Source organism: Perca fluviatilis, chromosome 8, assembly GCF_010015445.1.
Source record: "Perca fluviatilis chromosome 8, GENO_Pfluv_1.0, whole genome shotgun sequence".
Classification (NCBI taxonomy): domain Eukaryota; kingdom Metazoa; phylum Chordata; class Actinopteri; order Perciformes; family Percidae; genus Perca; species Perca fluviatilis.
Window position 1 is genome coordinate 24,105,929 of NC_053119.1, and position 21,817 is coordinate 24,127,745.

A 21,817-nucleotide genomic window follows, 5' to 3' on the forward strand; every position below is an offset into this window, starting at 1 on the left:
CAGTTTAAGAATATTCTGTAAGGTGATGGAATTAGCAGAAGACTTATAAGCAGTTTCTAGTTGCGTTAGCTCTTTTTCAATTTCTAAAAAGGAGTTTTTCTTTTCTTTCCTCAGCGAGTTTTCAAAAGAGATAATGTGTCCTCTACTCACAGCCTTAAAAGCTTCCCATAAAGTGGAGTCTGTAACCTCTAGGTTAACATTTGTTTCCAAAAACTCTGATATCTTAGAAGAGATGAACTGCGTAAATGAGGTGTCAGACAGAAGTGAAGGATGGAGGCGCCAACCACACTGTTGTTTCTTATGGTTGAGGTCAAGTACCAATGATATAGGAGAGTGATCAGAAATTAAAATATTATGATATGTGGAGGAGATCACGTTTGATATCAAGCTGGAGTCAAGCAAAAAGTAATCAATTCTAGAGAAAGATTTGTGCCTTTGTGAGAAGAAAGAATAATCCCTATGTGTGGAGTGCTGAAGCCTCCATATGTCAACTAGATGTGCAGATAACATTAAGTTATTTAAGGTTGAGGCGGCGGCAGAAGGCAACTGGTACATTTGGGCTGATCTATCCAGAAAATTGTCAAGCACACAATTGAAGTCACCACCTACAATTACATGCGTATCTGAGAGACTGGGCAATGAATTGAAGACCTTACTGAAAAAGTTTGGGTCATCAAAATTGGGACCATATACATTTAAAAGTGTGACATGGTATGAATAAATGTAGCCCGTCACTAGGATATGTCTGCCGTTCGGATCACACACAGTGGAGACATGCCTAAACGGGATAGTTTTGCTAATCAGAATAGCCACTCCTCTGGCTTTGCTGGAGAATGTGGACTGGAAAATTTGATTGACCCAGCTGCATCTAAATAACTTAGCTCTCGCAGGCTTAATAGGAGTTTCTTGTAGGAATATAATGTCCGCGGCAAGGGACTTCAAATGAGAGAATACTTTTGCCCTTTTAATGGCATGCCCCAATCCACGGACATTCCAACTAGTAAAAGTAATGCCAAAAAAGAAGAAAAACTAGGATGCATATCTAAGTACAGTGATGCAAAAATGTGACGCCCTTAAACAGCAATGAGAACAGTGTATAAGAATAAAAAATAAATAAAAGCACACACACTTAAGAACTCGCCCCACCTCCCCCCGTCCCACTTTCCCAAACAAAGTGAGAGCACGTTCCCCTCAAATAGGCATGGAGGCTGCCGGACCATAGGAAAATATAGTATAACTAAGCTAACAAAAGAGCCCTGAGCTCTCTCTCAAATCGTGCAAAAAAAAAAAACACACAAGTAATATTTCAACAACGGTCATGAGAATGTCCCGACCTGCATGATGGCAGTCCCATACCCAACAAAATACGCCATCTCAAGCGCATGTAATGTTCAGGAAAGAGTCTTTACAAACCCCTCAGCTTCTTTTGGTGAAGAGAATACCTGTTCCAAGTTTCCCAGGGTGATCCTAAGTCGAGCTGGGTAGATGAAGCCGACCCTCGCGCCTGCCTCCTTAAGCCTCTTTCTGACGCTGTTTAATCACTGCGGCAGGCAAGTCGGGAAAGAAATGTATCGCCGCCTTGTTGTACGTCAGGGGAAATTGCTGGCGTGAGAGCTGCAGTATTTTCTCCTTGATTTGGAAATTATGACTCCGTGTTATCATCACGTGCGGTCGTGCTTTTTCCTCCGAGGATAGCTTCCCTAGACGGTGTGCTCGATCCACGACAACGGGGCTGGAAAAATTGCTAGCACCCAGCAGCTCAGGGATACATTTTTCCAGAAATTCAGCAAGGCACCTCTTCTCAATCTTTTCAGGTAGACCAACAATTTTTATATTCTGACGCCTAGAGCGAGCCTCCAGGTCGATCACTTTTGAGCTGAGTGCATGGTTTTCCTCCCGCATTTTCATGCAGGGTTGTTCAACTTGTGAGAGGCGTTGATCGTAGTTAGAGTTAGCCTCCTCAATTTCTGTCATGCGGTTTCCGAGACTCACCAAAGATGCTTGAGTGGATGCCAGAGTTGCCTCTAATGTGTCAAATCGATCAGTCATTGTCTTGTTCATACCCTCTATCGCCAGAAGAATGCTACTCGACTCTGCAGCAGTGACCTTGCTAGCCTCGAGGTCCGTCATGGCACGTTCTGGAGCTACCGCAGGCGCTAGCTGTGGTGGAGCTGTCTTGATTGGGCTTTTATCTTGCCGTTTTCCACGCTCTAACTTCGCTTTTCGCATCTCCTCGATTTTAATCGTTGGTTGAGTTAACAGAAGGTCGGGTAAACTTGTGAATTTTAACTGAAATACCGAAGAATTCTATAACATGGAGAGGAGCTGATGATAAACACGTCTACTCCATCTGGTGCTCACTAGCACCCCCCTGCATTGGTCTTTTTTTTACCTGTGGGCAAGATAAGGGATGAGATCCCAGGACTACAGTAGATCTGCAGAGAAAGACCCTTTTTTCAGACATTAAAAAAATGCTTAGTATGTGTGGGCTGCACAATATAGTTTTTTTTTTTTTTTTTAAATCGTCATCGCGATATTAACTGGCGAAATAAACACATTGCGAAAGGCTGCAACATATCGCGAAAGACACTCAAGAGATTTTTTTAGTTAGTTGAAAGAAAATATCAGTAAAAAAACAAAACTGCACTTTGAAATGTAACGGTTATTGGTTTTTTTGGTGGTGCCTTTTATATTCAATTCAGTGTTCAATTTGTTCACTAACAGAATGTTGGAAATGATTTCCCTTCATTTGTTTTAAATTCAACAAGCAATTTGTTGTATTTTAGCAGAATACTGAAAGCAGCAGAGCGGAGTACACTTTAATATCTGTTTATTTATTGCAAGTAATATTGTTATCGCGACATTCATAAACATTATGACATACCGCATATTTTCCTCATATCATGCAGCCCCAGTGTGTAGATTGCTGGCTCGACATTGATTTAATTTAATCACTGAAGCTGGCAATTTGCTTTAAGAGGGCTTATTCTTATTTTTATTCTTGATGTGATGGAGTTCAATTTTGGGAAACAAATTGATTCAGTAACAATAAAACAAAATAGTTTCTTCTACACCGATCACAAATCAGTAAAAGAAAATGCACACAACTTATACTGCCCAAACAGGGTTTGGCACACATTTTACTCTGAATAGTAATATGACTTGCACTGTGACAGGGTGGCAGCAGCAAACTACTTAGTAGTAGTTATATTATTATGATTAGAGTTTTTGCATTTATATTTTCTGTGGCAAAGGAGTGAGTAGTTTCATTTCATTTTGATCTTTGCAATTCAAAGTGTTTCATATTGATTGTTGCTAAAGCCGGAGTAATTTGATTATTTCTTTTAGCGGATCAATGCATTAAATTGGCATCATTTATAATTAAAGCTTCGATGCAGTGAGCATCCAGAGCAATTCAGAGGCAGTGCTTCTCAAAGTGTTTTGCAGTGATATTGTCTGTAGACACTCTGACATGATGGAGTTCACAAACCTGAACCACTGAACCAAAACAAATGTTGTGCAGCCGACTTTTAAACTGTTCGACTATTCTGTAATTTGTGGCTGAATGCTGCATGTCCGGTACAGGCATACAGCCTGACAGTTGCATTTGCTCGGAGTAAAAATATGCAACAGCTAATGATTTGTGTGAATGTCGCATTCAGGACCTGCACACGCATAGATTAGATGGGATTTATACTTATAATAGTCTGCTCACATACATATAGCCCCTCTCCATTGCAAAGGATCTTTCAGGAACATTCAATGAGGAGAACCAATAAGGAATAATATCATAATAAGCTGTATGTAAAAAAATAGTAGTACTACCTTTCTGAAACTTAAAATTGTGAAAAGACGATGCCAGAAAAGCGTTAATTCAATACATGCATTTTGAGAACCTATTTTCCAAAAGTAGTCTCACAATGCCAGACCTATCTATACAGCACTGTGGAGATAGCTCTGGTTACACCACACATACATTCTGGGATAGGAGAAAGAAAAACACTCTGTTTTTTTTTTGCATTTCTTTAAACCAACCACAATTGTCTCCGGATGCAGCAACGGTGGCTTTGCAAAATAGTCTTGGGAAGGAACTTGTTTTGGTGGAACATTTGCACCCCCCGCAAAAGAAAACCCCCACATAAAATATTAAATTAAGTTAACTGTTGACACAATACAGTAACGTGAGCCATTTAAATTAGCTGATAAACGTAATTTGCTCTTACCAGTGTAATGTTATCGCCGTATGTACTTCGTCCATAGCAATTTCTGCCAATCGGTCCCAAAATGTCCCAGTTAGAGAGTAAATGCCATAAACATATTCTTTGTAAATCTTTACAATCATTCCACCGAAAGAACCAAGCATGCCTGCCTTACTGCACAATCTAAATTGTCTTTAAAACTCGCCATTTTCTGCATGTAGGTTGCTAGGATGTTGTTTCCCGTATCGAAGGGATTTCGAGAACGGCAACACTACTGCGGTTACTGTAAAACACGCATTAGAGAGCGGGGGGGGCAAAGCCTGACATCTGGTGCGTGGATGTCAGGCTTTATCTTGGAAATGTACTTCAGTTGATCCAGACTATCTAAAGGTAACCCAGTCTAACCCTACCTCTTCAAATCAACAGCACAAACTAAAACCTCTTAACTTATCATACAGGTGAAAAAACACCATTCTAACCGTCACAACAAAACACTAGGCTTATAAGCATTAAAGATGCCATTTGTTATCAGGCTCTTTTATTGAATTGCATTAAATTAGCATTTTTTTCAATGAGGTGCATTTGAAATAGAAATATGACAACCAACTGAATATTACTTTCTAGCCCCCCCACATTCCGAGCGCATTTTAACTCCTACGGTGGCCGTATTATTCCAAGAAGTACGATTTCGTCCGCGAGTGTTCCTTCCAGTGTAATAATAGTTTTACATTATTTTGGTACCATTACATTGCTAACATCAGCTATGAGGTTCTCAAACATATGCAAGCTAATGTTAGTAAAGTATCAGCGCCATCGTTATTCTGTATATTGTACGAGATGTTTACAGCGTAGGAGAGAAGCAACGGAGGTTTGTGTTTTAATGTTTCTCTGAGCAGTATGAACAATCATGTCAATGAAACCGAAATTAGCTCTTAGTATCTCCATTTGTTTGTTTGTAGCTGTTCTAGCTGTAGCTAGTCTGAGTTACAACTCCATTACGTTTATGTTACAAGGTAGACAATCCTTTTTCATCACTTGACGCGAGGAAAAGTATCACAGACGCGTTCTAGCGTTATGCACAACCATGCCAATAGTTATAGTTAGCCAAGCAACTATAAAACTTCAAATTTACACAAATGGGCAGACTTACCTTTTGAGAAGAAAGCAGGCAACTTCAGCGTCCCTTTTTAAAATCCTTGCTCCTAATGAGCTCTTTCCATCTTGGAAAAGCCACTTCAATATTAACTTTGGTCTTGTTGCTTTGTCACGTTGTCGTTTTAATTCTCTTTTTAACTTCCTTGGCAACTCCGTTATGTTCTCCCCCTCCGCGGCATTCGTCATGGTGCCACTGAGTTTAAAAGCGCGAAAGGCGGAGGTATGTCCCTCTTTGGTTAATGTATTTTAAAGATGGAGGCGCAACATGGCGGCAGTCATTCGAGCGAGTCGCTCGTATGTATTCTCAATGATTCTGAATGGCAGATTCTACGCATACGAGAATACTTTGATTAGTTGGTGGAAGTAATTACACATGAATGAGCACATATTTGTGAAAAAACAAAGGGTTCCTTGTTAAGAATCAACTAAAAAAATGACACAATGGAGCTTTAATGTAAATTGAGAAACAAAGAGCTCTTCAATAGCTTGATCCTTACATGACTCCCAAGATCATGAAAATCCTCTAAGAGCTCTTGGACAAACTGGATCAGTTGTAATGTAAAAATTAATATTTAATGGGTACAATCAGAAATATTGCAGCCAAAGAAGAACACAAACTTGCAAAGTGGTGGCTATTGTATCTGCAGTCGAGGCTGAATTACATTGGCGTGACATTATTCCCTGTGTACAAAAGTCAATGCCTTATAAAAAGGAAAGTTCCATCTTCAATTTACTCAAAGCCATCCTAAGTCAATAATGGGCAGATTATAAATGTGAGTAGTCTTAAAAAAGACCTCCCTAAAGAAAGGAGACCTGAATGGAGGCAGACAATGCACACGCATGGCTGGCTCCATATCTCAGAGGAACAGAGAGCAGCCTGATAGACTTTATCCTTTTCCACAGACTGGATCTATACAGTCTGCTCTTAGAGTCATCCAACCATCGTTACCACGAAAACAGCAGCCCTCTTTCTAACCTTCCTTCTCTTCCAGTCCAAAACCTGACTGCAAACTTGTTACAATGCACTGTTATTAGAAGCTGTAACTAGAATTTTATTGGTCGAAGATTCATTAAACCAGCCTTTTGAACACGTTTTGAGTAATGCTTTCTGCAAATCTCTGGCACCGCACCAACCCATTTCTACGAGACATTTTTTGGAAACAACTAAAAGGTCTGTGACGGCAAGCTCCATATAATGAAGTGGTGCATTTAAATGAGAGACAGCTCTGTGACGAGAAGGCACACTTCACTCAGATCAGCAAACACTGAAATAAAGTGGAATCTAGAGGGTGAAGAAAGGGAGAGGACAACAGAAAGAGGGGGGACAGAGAGCATAAAGGAAAGAAAGTAGGGATGCAGGTATAAAACACCACATATATCTGTAACAAACAAAAAAAGACTAAGCTGTGTCCAAAATGATTTGACATACTTAAAAGTATTAACTGAATGGCACATATTTAAAGAGAGAAGGGTAACAATAAACACAGGAAGATAGGTCATAATTAAGTACAAATACCAATAGAAAGAGGATTACCTTTTTTAAATGCCAAGTGGCCTTGAGAACTATGTGTGTAGTAATGTATTGCCAACAGAAATGACACCGCAATCTCCCAACACGGAGTCAATCTACTGCAAATAATATGCTGGCAAATTTCTCCATGGCAACCTAATGCCAGAACAGGCTACAGATTGGGGTGCCAGCGGGCAGACAGTCACAAAGGTTTTACAGTTTGACTGTAAGGCAGTAAGCAGCAAGGTTATAATCGTTAACGAAAACGAACGAAATAACGAAAACTAGGAGAGGAAAAAACATTGTTGTTAACTGAAATAAAAATAAAAACGAGGCATTACAAAAAAACGATAACGAACTAAAACTGTAATGTCCGTTTGCAAAACTAACTAAAATAAAATGATCGAGTAAGTGTCCTTAGTTTTCGTCTTTGTCAATGTCTTTCACAGAGCAAATATATCTTTCAGAGTTGACATTTCCGACCATAGACCTGTTTTATACAGTCTATGCTGTAGACATATGTAGTTTCCGACTGGGAACCCAGAAGAAAGCGGCAGAGTCCTATTTGATTAGGACCGTGTCAGATAAAAGCAAGTGCCTTGCAGTGGAAGGTGGTAAAATATGTGGACAATTAATTAAATGGGAAAATCCCACGAATTTGAAAGTACATTTGAGAAGCGCACACAAGGAGGCTAACCTAACTTACCTTAACAAGGTAAAGGAGAACGCAAAGCCCACTTTCCCCGAAACAGAAGCTAACCCCGGTACATGGAATGGGAGTATGGGTACAGGGCCAGGCAGCATGACGGAGACAACCGCAGGACAGAGAACACTACAGGAGGGCTTTCACTGGCGACCCGATAGCTGCTGGTTAGTAAATACGCAGGAACACTAAAAGCGGGAGGAAGCGTGGGTTAATATGCATATTGATACTGGGATGTCTACACAACTGTGGGAGTCGATTGACTTCAAAAAGTTCGTCACTTTACTCGAACCAAAGTTCAAAACACCTGTTCATGTCTGTCTTGCACTTGCGTCTTGTGTAGACCGTTTACATATTTGAGCTCATTCTCATATGTACTTCTAAAATTGTGTGATGTTTTTGTTGAGTTGATTACACAATACTTTTTCTGACCTTTTTGAATCTTGTCCCTGACAAATAACCCATATTACAAAAAAAGACTAAAACTAACACTAAAACTAATAAAAACTAAAACTAAGCATTTAAAAAAAATAAAAACTAAACTAGCAAACCCGCTTAAACTAATTAAATTAAACTTAAATTAAAACTAAACTGAATTTGAAAACACAGTCAAAACAAAATAAAAACTAATGAAAAATGCAAAACTATAATGTATAACACACACACACACACACACACACACACACACACACACACACACACACACACACACACACACACACACACACACACACACACACACACACACACACACACACACACACACAATAATAATGAGTTAAAGCAAATTGTAACGCCACTAATCTTTTTGATGCGCAATTAACGCACAAGCGTTGTGTGATTTGGGCCTCCGGTATCTACAGTTTGGGAAATCAGGAAGCGATGCAGCAGTAACCTCTTTATTTACACTCTATGGTCGAACTCCGTTTGAAAAGTAGCTTTTTAAATGCTTGGTCGCATGGCCTTGTGTGCTCGGATTAATTTGGCATGCAGTTAACACACCAGTCATAATTTAGTTTGAATGAAAACTCAACTCCAGGCTGAGAGTTATAACTTCTAGTCCAGAGATCTTCAACAGGGGGTCAGGGACCCCTAGGGGGTCCTCAGAGTTACTGCAGGGGGGCCATCAAGTTATTGTTGATTTTTTTGAAGGTTTCCAAGAAAATTTTAATATCTTGATATGAATCCAGCATTTTATTTGCAAAATGATTAGCAAATATAAATCAGCTTCACAATTTGTGGAAACCCCGCTGAGGATAGATTTACTGGCCCATAGGTAAGGTAGTCACAAGATCCACAGATACAGTTTATCCAAAGGATTCACTCTGCCACATGTTTATTTTACATTAAAACATGATTTTTCAAATCATGCCAACAATTATTATTTTAATAGTTTAGTATTTAATGCACTAAAAAGGTGTGTATGAAGGCGTTAGGCTGCTCTACATGTTATTGTATGCAACTTTATTTTATACAATATGTAGTAGGGGGTCCCTGTTCCGTCTCTCTTTAAGTTAAGGGGTCCTTGGCTTAAAAAACGCTGAAGACCCCTGCTCTAGTCGATTCAGAATGAGGCAGTGTCTGGGTCTCGAAAGTTGTGGTTTGCAAAAGTAATCAGGCTATTACAGAAAACAGAGGGATACAGATATCTACATTACATGCATTTTTTCAATGTTGATTTATCAACAAGGGCCCTGCAGCTGAGCTGTATTTCAACACACCGAATGAGACTGAAATTACAAAATACAAACGCTCTGACTAGAGTTCTGACTAAAATGACCATTCATTCAAGTTCATAAAGTTCATTTGAATTTTAAAAAGTTTTCACACATTGAAGAAAATGACGATGCCAGTACCAATACCAGTAACCTTGTGATACTGAACAAATAGAATACTTTGCATCTTGTGAATCGAAGCATTCAGTTGCGTACGATGCGATCTGGGAACAAAAAGGATCGAATTAAGGTATCGTTTGACCAGAGAATTTCCGATACTACTTTAGTACTGGGTTGTTTCGGTTAAGTACCGATATCCAGTGGCTTGCTTAGCCATTCAATTCAAAATATGAATATGGGCGCTTGTTTACATTGGGGAACAAACAATGTGAGATTAGTCACTTCTGCGTTATCTAAAAAGATACATTTCAATCCTCCAACATGAACATTTATTGCAGTGACAAAATGTTTACTTATGAAAAAATAAATAATGAACAAAAAGGGAAAAGGACAAGAAAACATTCTGAAAATGCCTTGGGACATTAGTGTGACAGAGCAAAAAACAAAAATGAGAAAGAATCTTCTCTTTCTTAAAATAATCTCCTGGTACCATTATGAAGTATTAGCACCTCTGGAGACTCTTTCTATTGGGATTTCGTTAGTGCCAACGGAAAGACTTCACAGATTTTATTCAGAGAGGCACTCCTTATTTTTCCTTCAAAGTCCTGGGGGAATAGAAGACAGCAAATACTGCAGGTGCAGGCATTGCTGCAGAACAGTGTAGTATGGGTTTGTGAGTGAAACTAGAATGGTGAAGAGTGAGCATATAAACATCTCAGAACAGGTATAGGGAAAACAACAGGCAGAGACGGAGATAGAGAACCAGAGCGAGAGGGATACTTTTTAATCTTCCTTTAAAGCGCTTATATTATGCTCATTTTCAGTTTCATAATTGTATTTAGAGGTTATATCAGAATATGTTTACATGGTGTAATTTTCAAAAAACACCATAATTTTTGTTGTACTGCACATTGCTGCAGCTTCTCTTTTCACCCTGTGTGTTGAGCTCTCTCTGTTTTAGCTACAGAGTGAGACATCTCACTTCATTTCCATCTTTGTTGGGAGTCGCACATGCGCAGTAGCTAGGTCAGCACGACAAGCTAGTCAGAAGCAGAGTATGAGGGTGTGCCATGCTAGCAGCTAGCCTAGGCGAGCATTATAACGTGTGTTACAAAGTGACGCACGTTTGTCACGGAAGTAAAGGCTGGACTACAATAGAGCTGTTTGGAGCAATGTTTTCTGTTGGAGATGGTAAGTCCCTTTGGGCTGGACTTTGGGCTTTTTCACTTTGTAAACCTATAACATGCACAAAAAAGATATATAACACAATAAAGGAAAGGGGGAAAAGCCAAAAAGCATAATATGAGCACTTTAAATAAACTATTTCCTTAAAATGAGGACAAAAACATCAGCAAGCCAAACAAATGAACTGCCACATATACAGAAAAACACACAATCACAATCAAGCCAAACAAAAAGCAATGACACTATCTGATACAATCAGCCCGACGCAGCTCGCTTTTTCGAATAAAACTTCAATATAAAATAATTAATCTCTCCTTGCCCGGAGAGCAAACTGCCCTTGTGCATTCTTGAAAGCTTTCGTGTCATTTCTTAAACAATACAACGTGAACTCAATCCTGACTGACTGTGACCAGCTCACACAGCCAAAGAGAGAGAGAGAGAGAGAGAGAGAGAGAGAGAGAGAGAGAGAGAGAGAGAGGGAGAGGGAGAGGGAGAGAGAGAGAGATGTATTTCATGTGTTTATTTTGTTACATTTCATGCCAATACACCTCATTTGAATTGAATTAAATCAACAAAGAGAGCGCGAGAGAGAGAATTGGCTAGTAGGCTGGCTGGTGCATCACACCGTTGGCAAGGTATCATGTGCAGAGTAATGGACAATGGCCTTGGAGCGCATTACATTCTACCTAGCACAGAGCGGGTATGTGTTTGTGTGTGTTTGGGGCTGTGATAGTATGACACTGGAAAACTGGTCTGAAAAAGAGAGAAATTGCAGCAGGACTACTGAATTGCTAAGGAATGTTATAGAACAATCAGCCAACACAGGGTGACTGCAATCAAACATTTGCTCACCAGCTGGAAATTTCCTGTCACCTCTGCAACACAAGAGCCCGTGGAGTGTTTTCCGGCAACTTTTGAAAAGGGTCACGGCCGCTGCAAAAGACGGTGGGAAGTCGGATAACTTGTGTATCGTTTCTTTCAGATTACACTATAGCCATTTTTTTTGGAGTTAGTTAGCTATAAATAGAAAGAGACCCAGATGGAGATATGTAGAGAGAGAGAGAGAGAGAGAGATGTAGAGAGATGTAGAGAGAGAGAGAGAGAGAGAGACGTCTACTCCACAGAGCGGGGTGATTCAGTCTGTCAACACCCACAGAGCCTGCCCATCCTCATAAAAACAATGATTCTGACTCGGCTCACCAAGAACACAACGTGACATTTAGCTCTAAACTGGAAGGCCTGGAACTCCCACGCAGACACAAAAGCATTATTGGAAGAAAAGAGCACACACTATTGAACGTATTACAGAAAAACAGACCGAACAACCCTCCGTGACAACATGTATAATGCTAATGCACACTGGGAAGTCTCGATGACATTTACACTTAAACCCTGGTGTTGAACGCGTGCAAACACACACATACTCAGGCGCACAAGCTTTCTTCCCCACACGCCCACTCAAATAAAATTAAGCTGAAACGTTATGAGTGATACACAAATACATAAAGACGCACCAAGACAATAAAGGCATTTCTGAGCACTGCAGCGAACAAATCAACAGTTACGTAATGATCCTGTAATCACATTAGTGATAAAAAAAAAAATTCCATTACCTCCTGCTCTGTAGAACAACCACCAAAGACGATGGAAAAATGACAAAGCTGTTTCCCCTATAGGCGCCCAGCTATACAAAGCCATGTTTAACCCATACCCTCACATGACCCACACTGTACTGTCGCAGCATGGACACTATGCATATATCATCCTTCTCTCATAGCAACCACTCAGGGACTGGAGACTAAAATAAAAACGTATTTGGGTGCCTCTGGGAAACAATGACTGAAGATGTACTCACACGAAATCTAATTTCAGACAGTGGATCATCACTAAATTTTACTTTCAGTCATCCTGAACTGATGCTTTTCGGTTCGTAATACCAAACTCTCTTAGCTATCTTCCTTTTTGTGCTAGTGTCTCCCACACGCACTCACAGCCATCCTGCTATTACCACAAGTCTTACTTTTACTCTTCATATTTTTCCAATGGGAAATTGTCAATTATCTCAATTCTTTCTACTCTCTTTCCTACTCTCCTATTTTCCTAGTATCCATTTTCACCCTCTTTAAAACGTCTATATCTTCTGTTGGAATATTTGCTTCTCACATCAAAACTGCAACAAAAAAAAAGCACACCTGTAAAGGAGACAGGCATCTTGTGGGCTGTGGTGTCATGCACCCAGAATCACAGAAAGGTACTGTTGGTTGGCTGGAATGAGGCGATTAGGTTTTTTTAGGACCCACTTTAGGGCTTTACTCCCATTTGGGGACCTGAGCGGCTTAATGTCAGATGCACTAAAATGACAAGCTGCCATCTGGCATTAGAGATTCAGTGACAGCCGTCTTAAAAGACTCGTTCCTGTGACTGCTTCTAGCTCTACTCCTTTGACTCAATCACAAATGAAACCGAAGAGAAAAACAAAACTATACATCTCCACATTAATGCAGTGGTTTAACGGACAGAACAGAGTCGGGAGAGGTCTTTGCGGTTTGGGTGAAATGAGGGAAGGAGAGATAAACAGGAGAAAGAAAGCCATAAAAGTTTTTTTTTTTAGGGAAAGTGATCACATAAGGGGAATATGAAAAAGAAGAAGTGTCTCATTCAGAGGAAGAGAGACTTTTTTTTTTTTTTTTTTTGCTCTACAGCATTGTGTCCCTGGGTGATTGTCTAGAATATGTATGTGTGCTCTGTGAGCAGAATATTTAACAATCCATTTTACCCAATTCACGAATACTAGAGATTGATTCTCCATCTAGAATTCTCAGACGCAATTAAGAGTAAAAGTCTGATAGGGGGCCATTACACCCAATGCACACTTCCTTTCAATGCACAGTTCAATGCATTTAGACTTTTGGAAGATAGGAACAACCGCAACTATCCAGATCAATACTAAATGAACTCCAGATCCAAGCAGAATGTAAGTCAGACAAGCTCAATGTTAAGTCACGCGGATATAATTGAATATAATGCAGTGGACGATAAAGAGCATTATATAACGACACACATCAAATATTGTCCGGATTGCTGTAAACCCATGTGACAACTGTTCTCTATGATGACATCAGGTGGACTAAAAACATCTGGCCTTGCACTCCAGACAAAGATCTGACAAAATAAAGAAAGCAAAGATAAGCCTGAATTGATTTAGCAAAACCTCTTTCAGAAAATCCGCTTTATGAGGTGGGGGAGAAGTGGGGTGGCAACATGCAGAACCACCTACGCATATTCCTCAGAAGTAATCCAGAAGGCTGTTCACTGGCGTGTGCAGCACTCAGGCAGCTCCACAAAGACGCATGCAAATGAAGTAAAGTCAAGTGGAGTAACAGGGGTAGAGGGGACCAAATAGCGACTCAATGTCATCTGCTGAGCACAAGTATGGAAAAGCTTAGCATTGGAAGTAGGGCCGGGCGATATGGAGAAAATCAGATATCACGATATTCTTGACCAAATACCTCGATATCGATATTGTGGCGATATTCTAGGGTTGACAATTGGGGCTTTAACAAAATATCCTCACACTAAGATTTTAGATAAATAATCATCAGTAATGTGGATATAATGACTAAGTGGGTAAAGGCAAATAATAGAACAGTTACAACAGTCTGGTAAGTTCAGAAAATGACATCACTTTACTGTAACGCAGCCTTTAGAATCAGGAAAAGACACTTATGTTATATCACGATATTACGATATCCAAAATCTAAGACAATATCTAGTCTCATATCATGATATAGCCCTAATTGGAAGCATTTTGATATTCAAGGGACTTAACACACCACTGAAAGAACAATAAGTCACTACTACTTCCGCCTCTCCTTCCTCTTCTTCACCTCTTCAATATATCTACAGTTATTTTTCTTTGGCCTATCTGCAAATTGTATGACACAGCGGCTCATTTAATTAAAATGACTCGGCGACACCAAAAAAAGAAGCTATAGCGGTGGCAATAAAACTAAATGACCTACATCATAATTAAATAGATAGAACAACCTTCCTTGAGACCCTGAAATAACATCCTTGTTATTCCTGTCTATTCCTGACGCTCCTGCCGTAAACACAACCAGTCTGCCAGTGTGTGTGGAAGTCTTGTGTGCCCCACTTAAACTACAAGAAGTGGAGGAGGCCACACTTTTTCGCAGTCTGCTGCAAAAACAGGATTGCCTGGAGGGGTCATGTCTGGCTCTCTGATGCTCGGCTTTGATGTACAACGGTTTTTGTAGCATTAGTGTTCACCTACGAGCCATAGCTGTGTTTGGACACAGTCTCACATGCAGTGATATAGTTAACTATGAGAGACGCCTCTTCCATGTCTACAAACTCATTCACGCACGCACACATGCTGCAAGTAGGACTTACATTGCCGTGGTTGACGAAACCGTGTTGCCTGGCGATGCGGTCGGCTTCCTCTGGCCCCCCATTGATCTGGACAGCCCAGGTGTTGGTGTAGACCTCTGCAGCTTCAATCCACTTCAGTTCTGCTATCAGGAGGACAACGACTGTCCATAAGTGGAGCAGGACCACCCTGGCATCCATGAAAAGGAGAACACTTCACAGGGAAGTCTATCCGTCTGTCACTGCTTCCCAGGCAGAGTGGGGCTGCTCTACCTTACAGCAGCAAAGTCGAACAGTATCCTAGAGATGAGAGGACAGAGTCAGCTATGAACACAAACATGGCCTTCTTAACTGGGTCACTCTTAGGCCTGAATTACCTACTGCAGATACCATTCAGAAAACGAAACCAGAACTGCAGCAAAAATAAACAGCACACCCACAGACCTTATCATCCAGCATACAACTCACGGTCCATTGTCAAACTCAGAGAGAGAGAGAAAAAACATTTTCATAAATGTGCGACAGATAAATATTAGGTCAAAACAGACAAGGGTTCTGCCGGAAAAACAGAATCATTCTTCAATCCTGCCTCATCTTTTTCAGACCTGAAATGGTAATGTATGATAATGATATACAGTAGGCATGTTGCTGCAATACAGGACGAGCTCCAAGCAAACCAGCAGCTAGTTGTGGCTGCTAGACAGAGGACATTTTCAACGCTCGCCCAGAAACCGCTCTTAGTTTTAGGATATTCCAAAATTTTATTACATCCGGGAAAGGTACTGTACTAATTTTAATTGAAAAGTATAATAGCAAGCATGGTAACCATCATTTGAGCATGTGTTCAAAGGAGAAAAAAATGAATTTCAGGCTGGGGTAGTGTGCTGGCTTTTGATTTGTGGTTCTTTGAATAGAGGAGAGAAGCCTGTATGTCGCATATAAAAAAGTAAAAGCTGTGTGGCAAGTTAACGGGCTCTGAGTGAGAAGAAAGATGGAGAGGTGGGAAGTGTTGCCAATTTAAATGTCTGTACAGTCCAACAGATGATCCCACCAATGCTGGATCAAAAGTCAATCCCTGCTATGCTGATGTCTGAAATCTGTTGGGTTCACGTATGACTTTCTGCTGGGTATTCTAGGAGGTTTAAAAATTCAAAGAAATTGAATGTTCTAATACAAACCTTAGCAGGTACAAAGGGAAGTCGGATGGGGGAAAACAGCTGAGCAGCACATGGACTGGTTGTTCTGCTCGTCGCCCTGGCAGGATGTTTTAGTCAGTATTCTTTTTTTTAAACCTGGCCATGATGCCAACGTTAGGTTTGAATATTTCAGTACCAATGGGCAATACAAATGGCATTCCTACTCCCTTGAAAGATGATTTCTTTATTTTGAGCAATCAATGAGATTTGTATTTGCTTCCACCTTACTGTCATTTGTGCTCACAAGGTATGTCATGGACTGGTAGGCAGACTGTCATGATCTTTGCTCAGCAGTTTGTGGCTTCCAAGGAGATAAACCTTTCTGAATCTAATGACCCCATGGTCTTTCCTCTATGGCCGCCCTCAGGACAAATGAACATTTTTATTACTCCCTTAAGGATCTAGCAGAATTATCCATGGTATGTTCATTCTGTCAAACGGTTTCAAATTATAGAGTGTGTGATGAACATTGCAGGCTTTAAGGGGCTGCTATGGGGCTTTAGACTTTCAGTCTTGTTAATGGATTTCTTAAAAACAATAGGAGCCTATATTTTCTGCGAGGTAAGGCAAACCTGCAGCAGAGCAAACTGTACTGACTGTGTGGAGTGTGTTTAGACTCATAGGCGTTAAAAAAAGAAAGAAAAAAATTCTGATTTTTCACAGTGCATTCCAATTAAGTGGTAACTATTTTGGCAGTAGGTGGCAGTTCACCTCGTCACCAAGTCTGTTCACCTACCGACAGCACTGTTAATATAGATGGCACATAACAACAATTGAAAACAACAAAAAACAGCACATGGCAGCACAGACAGTCCAGCCATACTGGGGAACAGTTCAGGAATATGGTGACATGATACTGTCCAATTATCTCTTAAAATGAAACTAGCTAACAATCATACAATAGGACTAAAGACATCTTTGCCTTTTGATACTCTCAGGAAACAGGGGTGAGGGGCTAAAGCTCGGATGATGTCAAACATAAAATCTCCTTTTAGGGACTGCTTTCCCACAGTGAATATGGGTCCTGTCAAATTACTGGCTCGTTCTCGAGGACTTGGAAAATAAAACCTACTAACTCTAATTGAAAGAATGCCTAATGCTTGGCAGTGGGCAATTTTAAAATGTAACAAGGTAGTTGGTTTGCAGGTAAGCTGTTGTTATTGCCTAAGATCCCCCGTAAATCCATTAGCTATGCATATCCAAACTATTCAAATAGAAGAAGCTCACTGAATACATGTATGGCTTCACAGATACATTTAGGAGTGGGTGTGATTGGAGAGCAGCAGGATTGGTGATGAAAACATGACCAGGGGCTGTCACTCTTCCTGTGGTGCAATTCTTCTGAGCTCATTAGATGCTATGCTGGAGTCACAAAAACAGGAGCAGGGGGTCTGCTGTCACTGAGAGGGCTGGGAAAGGGAGGAGAAGATGGGGGGAGAGAGAGGAGGAGAGAGAAGGGGGTATTCCTCCCCCCACACAGCATTTCAGAAAAAAAACAACACAACGCCCAAAACACCTTCTCTCAAAACACAGCCTGGAGAGGAGTTAACAAGAGGCTGCTTACTCTTACAATATACATCAAAGGCCTTAAACTGAGATGCAACTTCAACCTTCAAACCACAGGAGAACCTAAGACTTTAGGATCTAAACTACAATGAAAATAGAAGTACCACACTTGTGTATGTGCGCCAATGGACATGCAGGAGGTGTATAAGTGGCCTGTGGTATGCTAAAATAACACAACAGCTCTGAATCATTAATTCAGCACCGGCTGTTTCAAGCGTTTGACGCTCCTTCAAATTTAGTTCAGTATCTCGTGGCGAGGAGGATGGCGAGACATTTTGCTCAATAGGTCCTATTATGGAACAGAACAGCAGCAGCAACAACAGGTAGTTCCTATCAAAACACTTTGCTTAGACGTTCCGTCAAGAAAATTCATAATGAGCAATCCACTCCTCTGCCTCAGCATTGACAGCTGAGGTGCACTTACGCCCCGACCGCTCCGGTGGAGCTGCTCAGTGGCCATCAGAACACGACTGGGGTGTACAAACCAATGACAAAGGGATTCCTGTCCTGTGGTGCCTCCTCACTATTCAACTGTACTGACGAGAGAGGGAGATGTATCAGCAGTGCATCAACACTGTGCATGCATTATTGTGTAGATAGGTTATAAGCCAGTCTGCTGTAAACTGATTTTGCAAAAATTCAGCAAGATCTGGAGGGGGGATTTTGATATACAATAATATCAGTATGGTAAAATTAATACTGTATCAATATGTTGCCAATATAGTTAACAGTATGTTGTCTTTTGCTGATCTTTCAGGCTGTGTTATAGCTATAGTATACAATGGCCTAAATGGTATTGTGAGCTACAGCCTGACACACACATCAGTAGGATCTATATTACTGGCCAATACTCGCTTATCACAGATTATTTAGGATGGCAGTTCTGGTATGTTTTAGCAGGTTTGGTATTTAGGTTTGCATTTAAAGCTATTTATAATAATTTCATAATTGCATTTGAAGTTTACTGTTCATTACCTTCATATCTTGTATTTCCTGTTATTATATAAAAAATAAAGCGTATGCTTATTGCTCAACTGTAAAATATCTGGCCTCATGGAACATCTTTGTCACAACTCTTTATTAGCCAAATTTGAGGGATCCTTGACAAAGCAAACAAAAAAACAATGTACACCAGCCAGCTCTTGTAACACTCTCAAACATCCATCTTGGTGTTGGCCTCAGAAATCAAGCATTGGTCAGTTGTAGCAGAGTGAAATGATTAATGAATGACTATCTGCTTGGCCATCATTTCCATTGTTGATTAAAATACCAACAGTAACCGATAATTTCACCACATTATCAGTATTATGGCACTGAGTGCAACACATTATATTATTTTATTTTTGTAAGTATAGCCCACATCTAGATCTACCGCTTACAAAGTGAAGCGTTGGAATTAAGAGAACTGGGATTGAGACTGGAAAGTTGTCAACTAGATTTTCCTACCCATCTGGAAAATGGGTTTGACCAGGAAAACACTTGAGGGACTCAAGTGTTTTCTGTACCAGAGAAACTGCTTAGTAAACAGCAGCAGAAGCCTACGGTTGAATGAACATGCAGCATATGCATCCAGGTAACTTCCACTACATTAGAATCACTCCGGACACAACGCAATAAAAAGAACGTGACAAGATACCACATCTACTCTTGATGGGGATGAACAGGTGATTTCCATTGGAAATGACAAGCACACTAAGCCTGTGACAGACCATATGCAGCACTCCAGCTCTATTTCAGGCTGCCCACCCGCCAAATCAACACCCACCATGTGCTCTGGGCTGCCCTCTCACAGAAAACCAACGCAAAGAAGAGAACTGCAGCATTTGTGAAGTACCCCTGACAGCCGAGCATTCTCTCCTGAGAGGGAAAATTGCTCCACGTTAAGAGTGCGATTGGAAAAACCACGGGCATTGCACAGGCACGGTGTGCTCCGTCAGGACAGCGGGACGCAGGTGGAAGTGAGCTGTGCAACGATAATCTGAGACACACTTTGAAGTGAGTGAGAACGCAGTGATGACTGAGTAACACTAAAGCCTGATCCATCTTCGCTGCCACTGCCTACGAGCTACGGAGATGAAAAAGCCTGATAAAATGTTGTCGAGGGCAGGAGCAATGTGTCCAGGAGAAAGAATCAATTCTGTAAGTAATGTCCCACAGAGACATCCAACCCAACTTTTAACAGCCATCTGAATCTTGGCATTGTTCCCTGTGTCAAACTTCCTCTCATCCACAACACGCTGCCCTAGTTTATAGAGGAGTTATACTGTTGACAAGTTTGTCTTCCTATTTCTTTCACCTCCACTGCATTCCTGTTTTATGCTTTTTATAAAATGTGTGCTCCTAAGAGCTCAGTTCACACCTGAAGAATTACCAGTATTGTTAAACCCAGCGCTGGTGATGAATCCACAGATCTGGAGTGGTGGTGTTAATGGGCAAAGTGTGTACATGTGAACCACTCAGTTTGACTTTAGCAAAAATAAACATAATGGAGCCAGGACCAACCCTTTTAATAGCTTTGATCTCTTAACCGGCCTTGGCAAGATTAAGGCAAAACAAAGGGAGGCATAAAAGATTAGTTTTATAAAAAGGTAATCTTTGATGCAGTTAGGTAATGTAATCCGATTCAGGGGGGGAGCTTGGAGCCGTGCTGTTTCTTTCAAAAGCTGGTGGCCCTGACTTCCTCACTTGCTGAGATCCCAGATATCTGTTTTTATTTTATTTTTTTTGCACTTGAGATATAAAATAACACTGATAACCAGAGGACAAGATGGGATGAGTTAGATAACTTTAAGTTGAGTTTTTCAGCTGGTTGGTTCAAACTGAGCTCACTTTGATATTCTCAAAATAGGCACACATATCTGATGCCTGTGTGAAGAGGAATAGTGCGTAAAATGTGTCTGAACAATCTATGCCTTGCCAAGGACTAACTGAAATATATCACAACAATGCACACAATACACAGACAGCCTAAAAGTACTTGATGAGGGGGTTTAGCCAAAGATCTCTAAACCGTCTCTGGTTTAGCCTATTAAGGCTCCAGGGTGAATAAGTAAGACAAAAAGGAAATGTATTGAGTGTGTGCGCAAGAGAGACAGAAAGGAGGGAGGAAAGCAGAACATAAATCTGAATTAAGAGTCAAATGAGAAATGCTGCAGAAAACTACACAGTGAATACATGAGAACAACAAACATGCCGTAATCTTACCAAAAATAAACTTCAGACAGGAAGCGCTGCGCACCAAAGCTGGTCAAGTCATGTCTCCTTCACTCAGCTATACTGGATTAAGCCTGTTACCTCACTGGGGAAGGATTCACCTGACTGGGAAGACTGGGAAGAGATGTCGGCAGCGCTGGCAGAGACTTTATGCTAAAATCGCCTCTATAGTTTCCGCAAATACTCCCATTGTTCCCACCCACTCTGCCACAGCTCCCCTCCCTGCGTTGAACACATCTAACTCGTGGCTTTTACAAAAACTAAGAAGAAACGAGACGTCATGCCTCCTCCTTCTCTTCTTCTTCCTCCGGGCGGAGACTGTCCTTTCTCCTGAGGCTTGACTTTCAACTTTACACCTAACCTAAGGATGTACGTCCACCACTTGGTCCAGGAGATGAATAATTATGCGATCCGAACACGCCCATCCTCCTCCAAAAAGTGCTGAATTCAACTATGCAGCCTTGACGTTATCCGCCAACAACTTGCCACCACCACTATGGTTATATTTTGCCAGTTTAACGTTAACTTCAACCGTCGCACCCAGTTATGTTTTTTAACGGGTTGAGTTATTTCACATGGCTTGTTTTGCTGGCATTAATTTACAAACGCAAAGTAAATACACGGATAGAAAAAAAGGAGTATAAGGTGCTATACGTGCCAATACAATATAACGGTTCACTACTGGATGGAGATAACAACAAACTGCCTCAAAAATCCTTTCTCCAGGAAATACGTCACGTTTAGAGCCGACTGGACTGTCGCGTATGCTTGATTTGTTACACCGTGGTCGTTGAAAGGGGCGGGTGACCGTTTTACGTAGCCCGAAGCAGGAATAAATGTACCTAAGGTCAAGTTTATCCACTTTT

The 21,817-nt window shown here is 40.8% G+C and overlaps 1 protein-coding gene across 1 annotated transcript in view; it reads right to left on the bottom strand.

Annotated features, from left to right (window-relative positions):
• The window catches only part of furinb (furin (paired basic amino acid cleaving enzyme) b), an 83,607-nt gene extending 61,800 nt beyond the window's left edge, over nucleotides 1-21,807 (bottom strand). Inside the window, exons 1-2 of the mRNA XM_039809219.1 lie at nucleotides 20,943-21,807; nucleotides 15,001-15,276 (exon numbers count right to left, since the gene is read on the bottom strand). Coding sequence (XP_039665153.1) covers nucleotides 15,001-15,177 — 177 coding nt within the window. The 5' untranslated portion in view covers nucleotides 15,178-15,276; nucleotides 20,943-21,807. The remainder of the gene's footprint in view (nucleotides 1-15,000; nucleotides 15,277-20,942) is intronic.
• Between the last annotated feature and the right edge of the window lie 10 nt (nucleotides 21,808-21,817).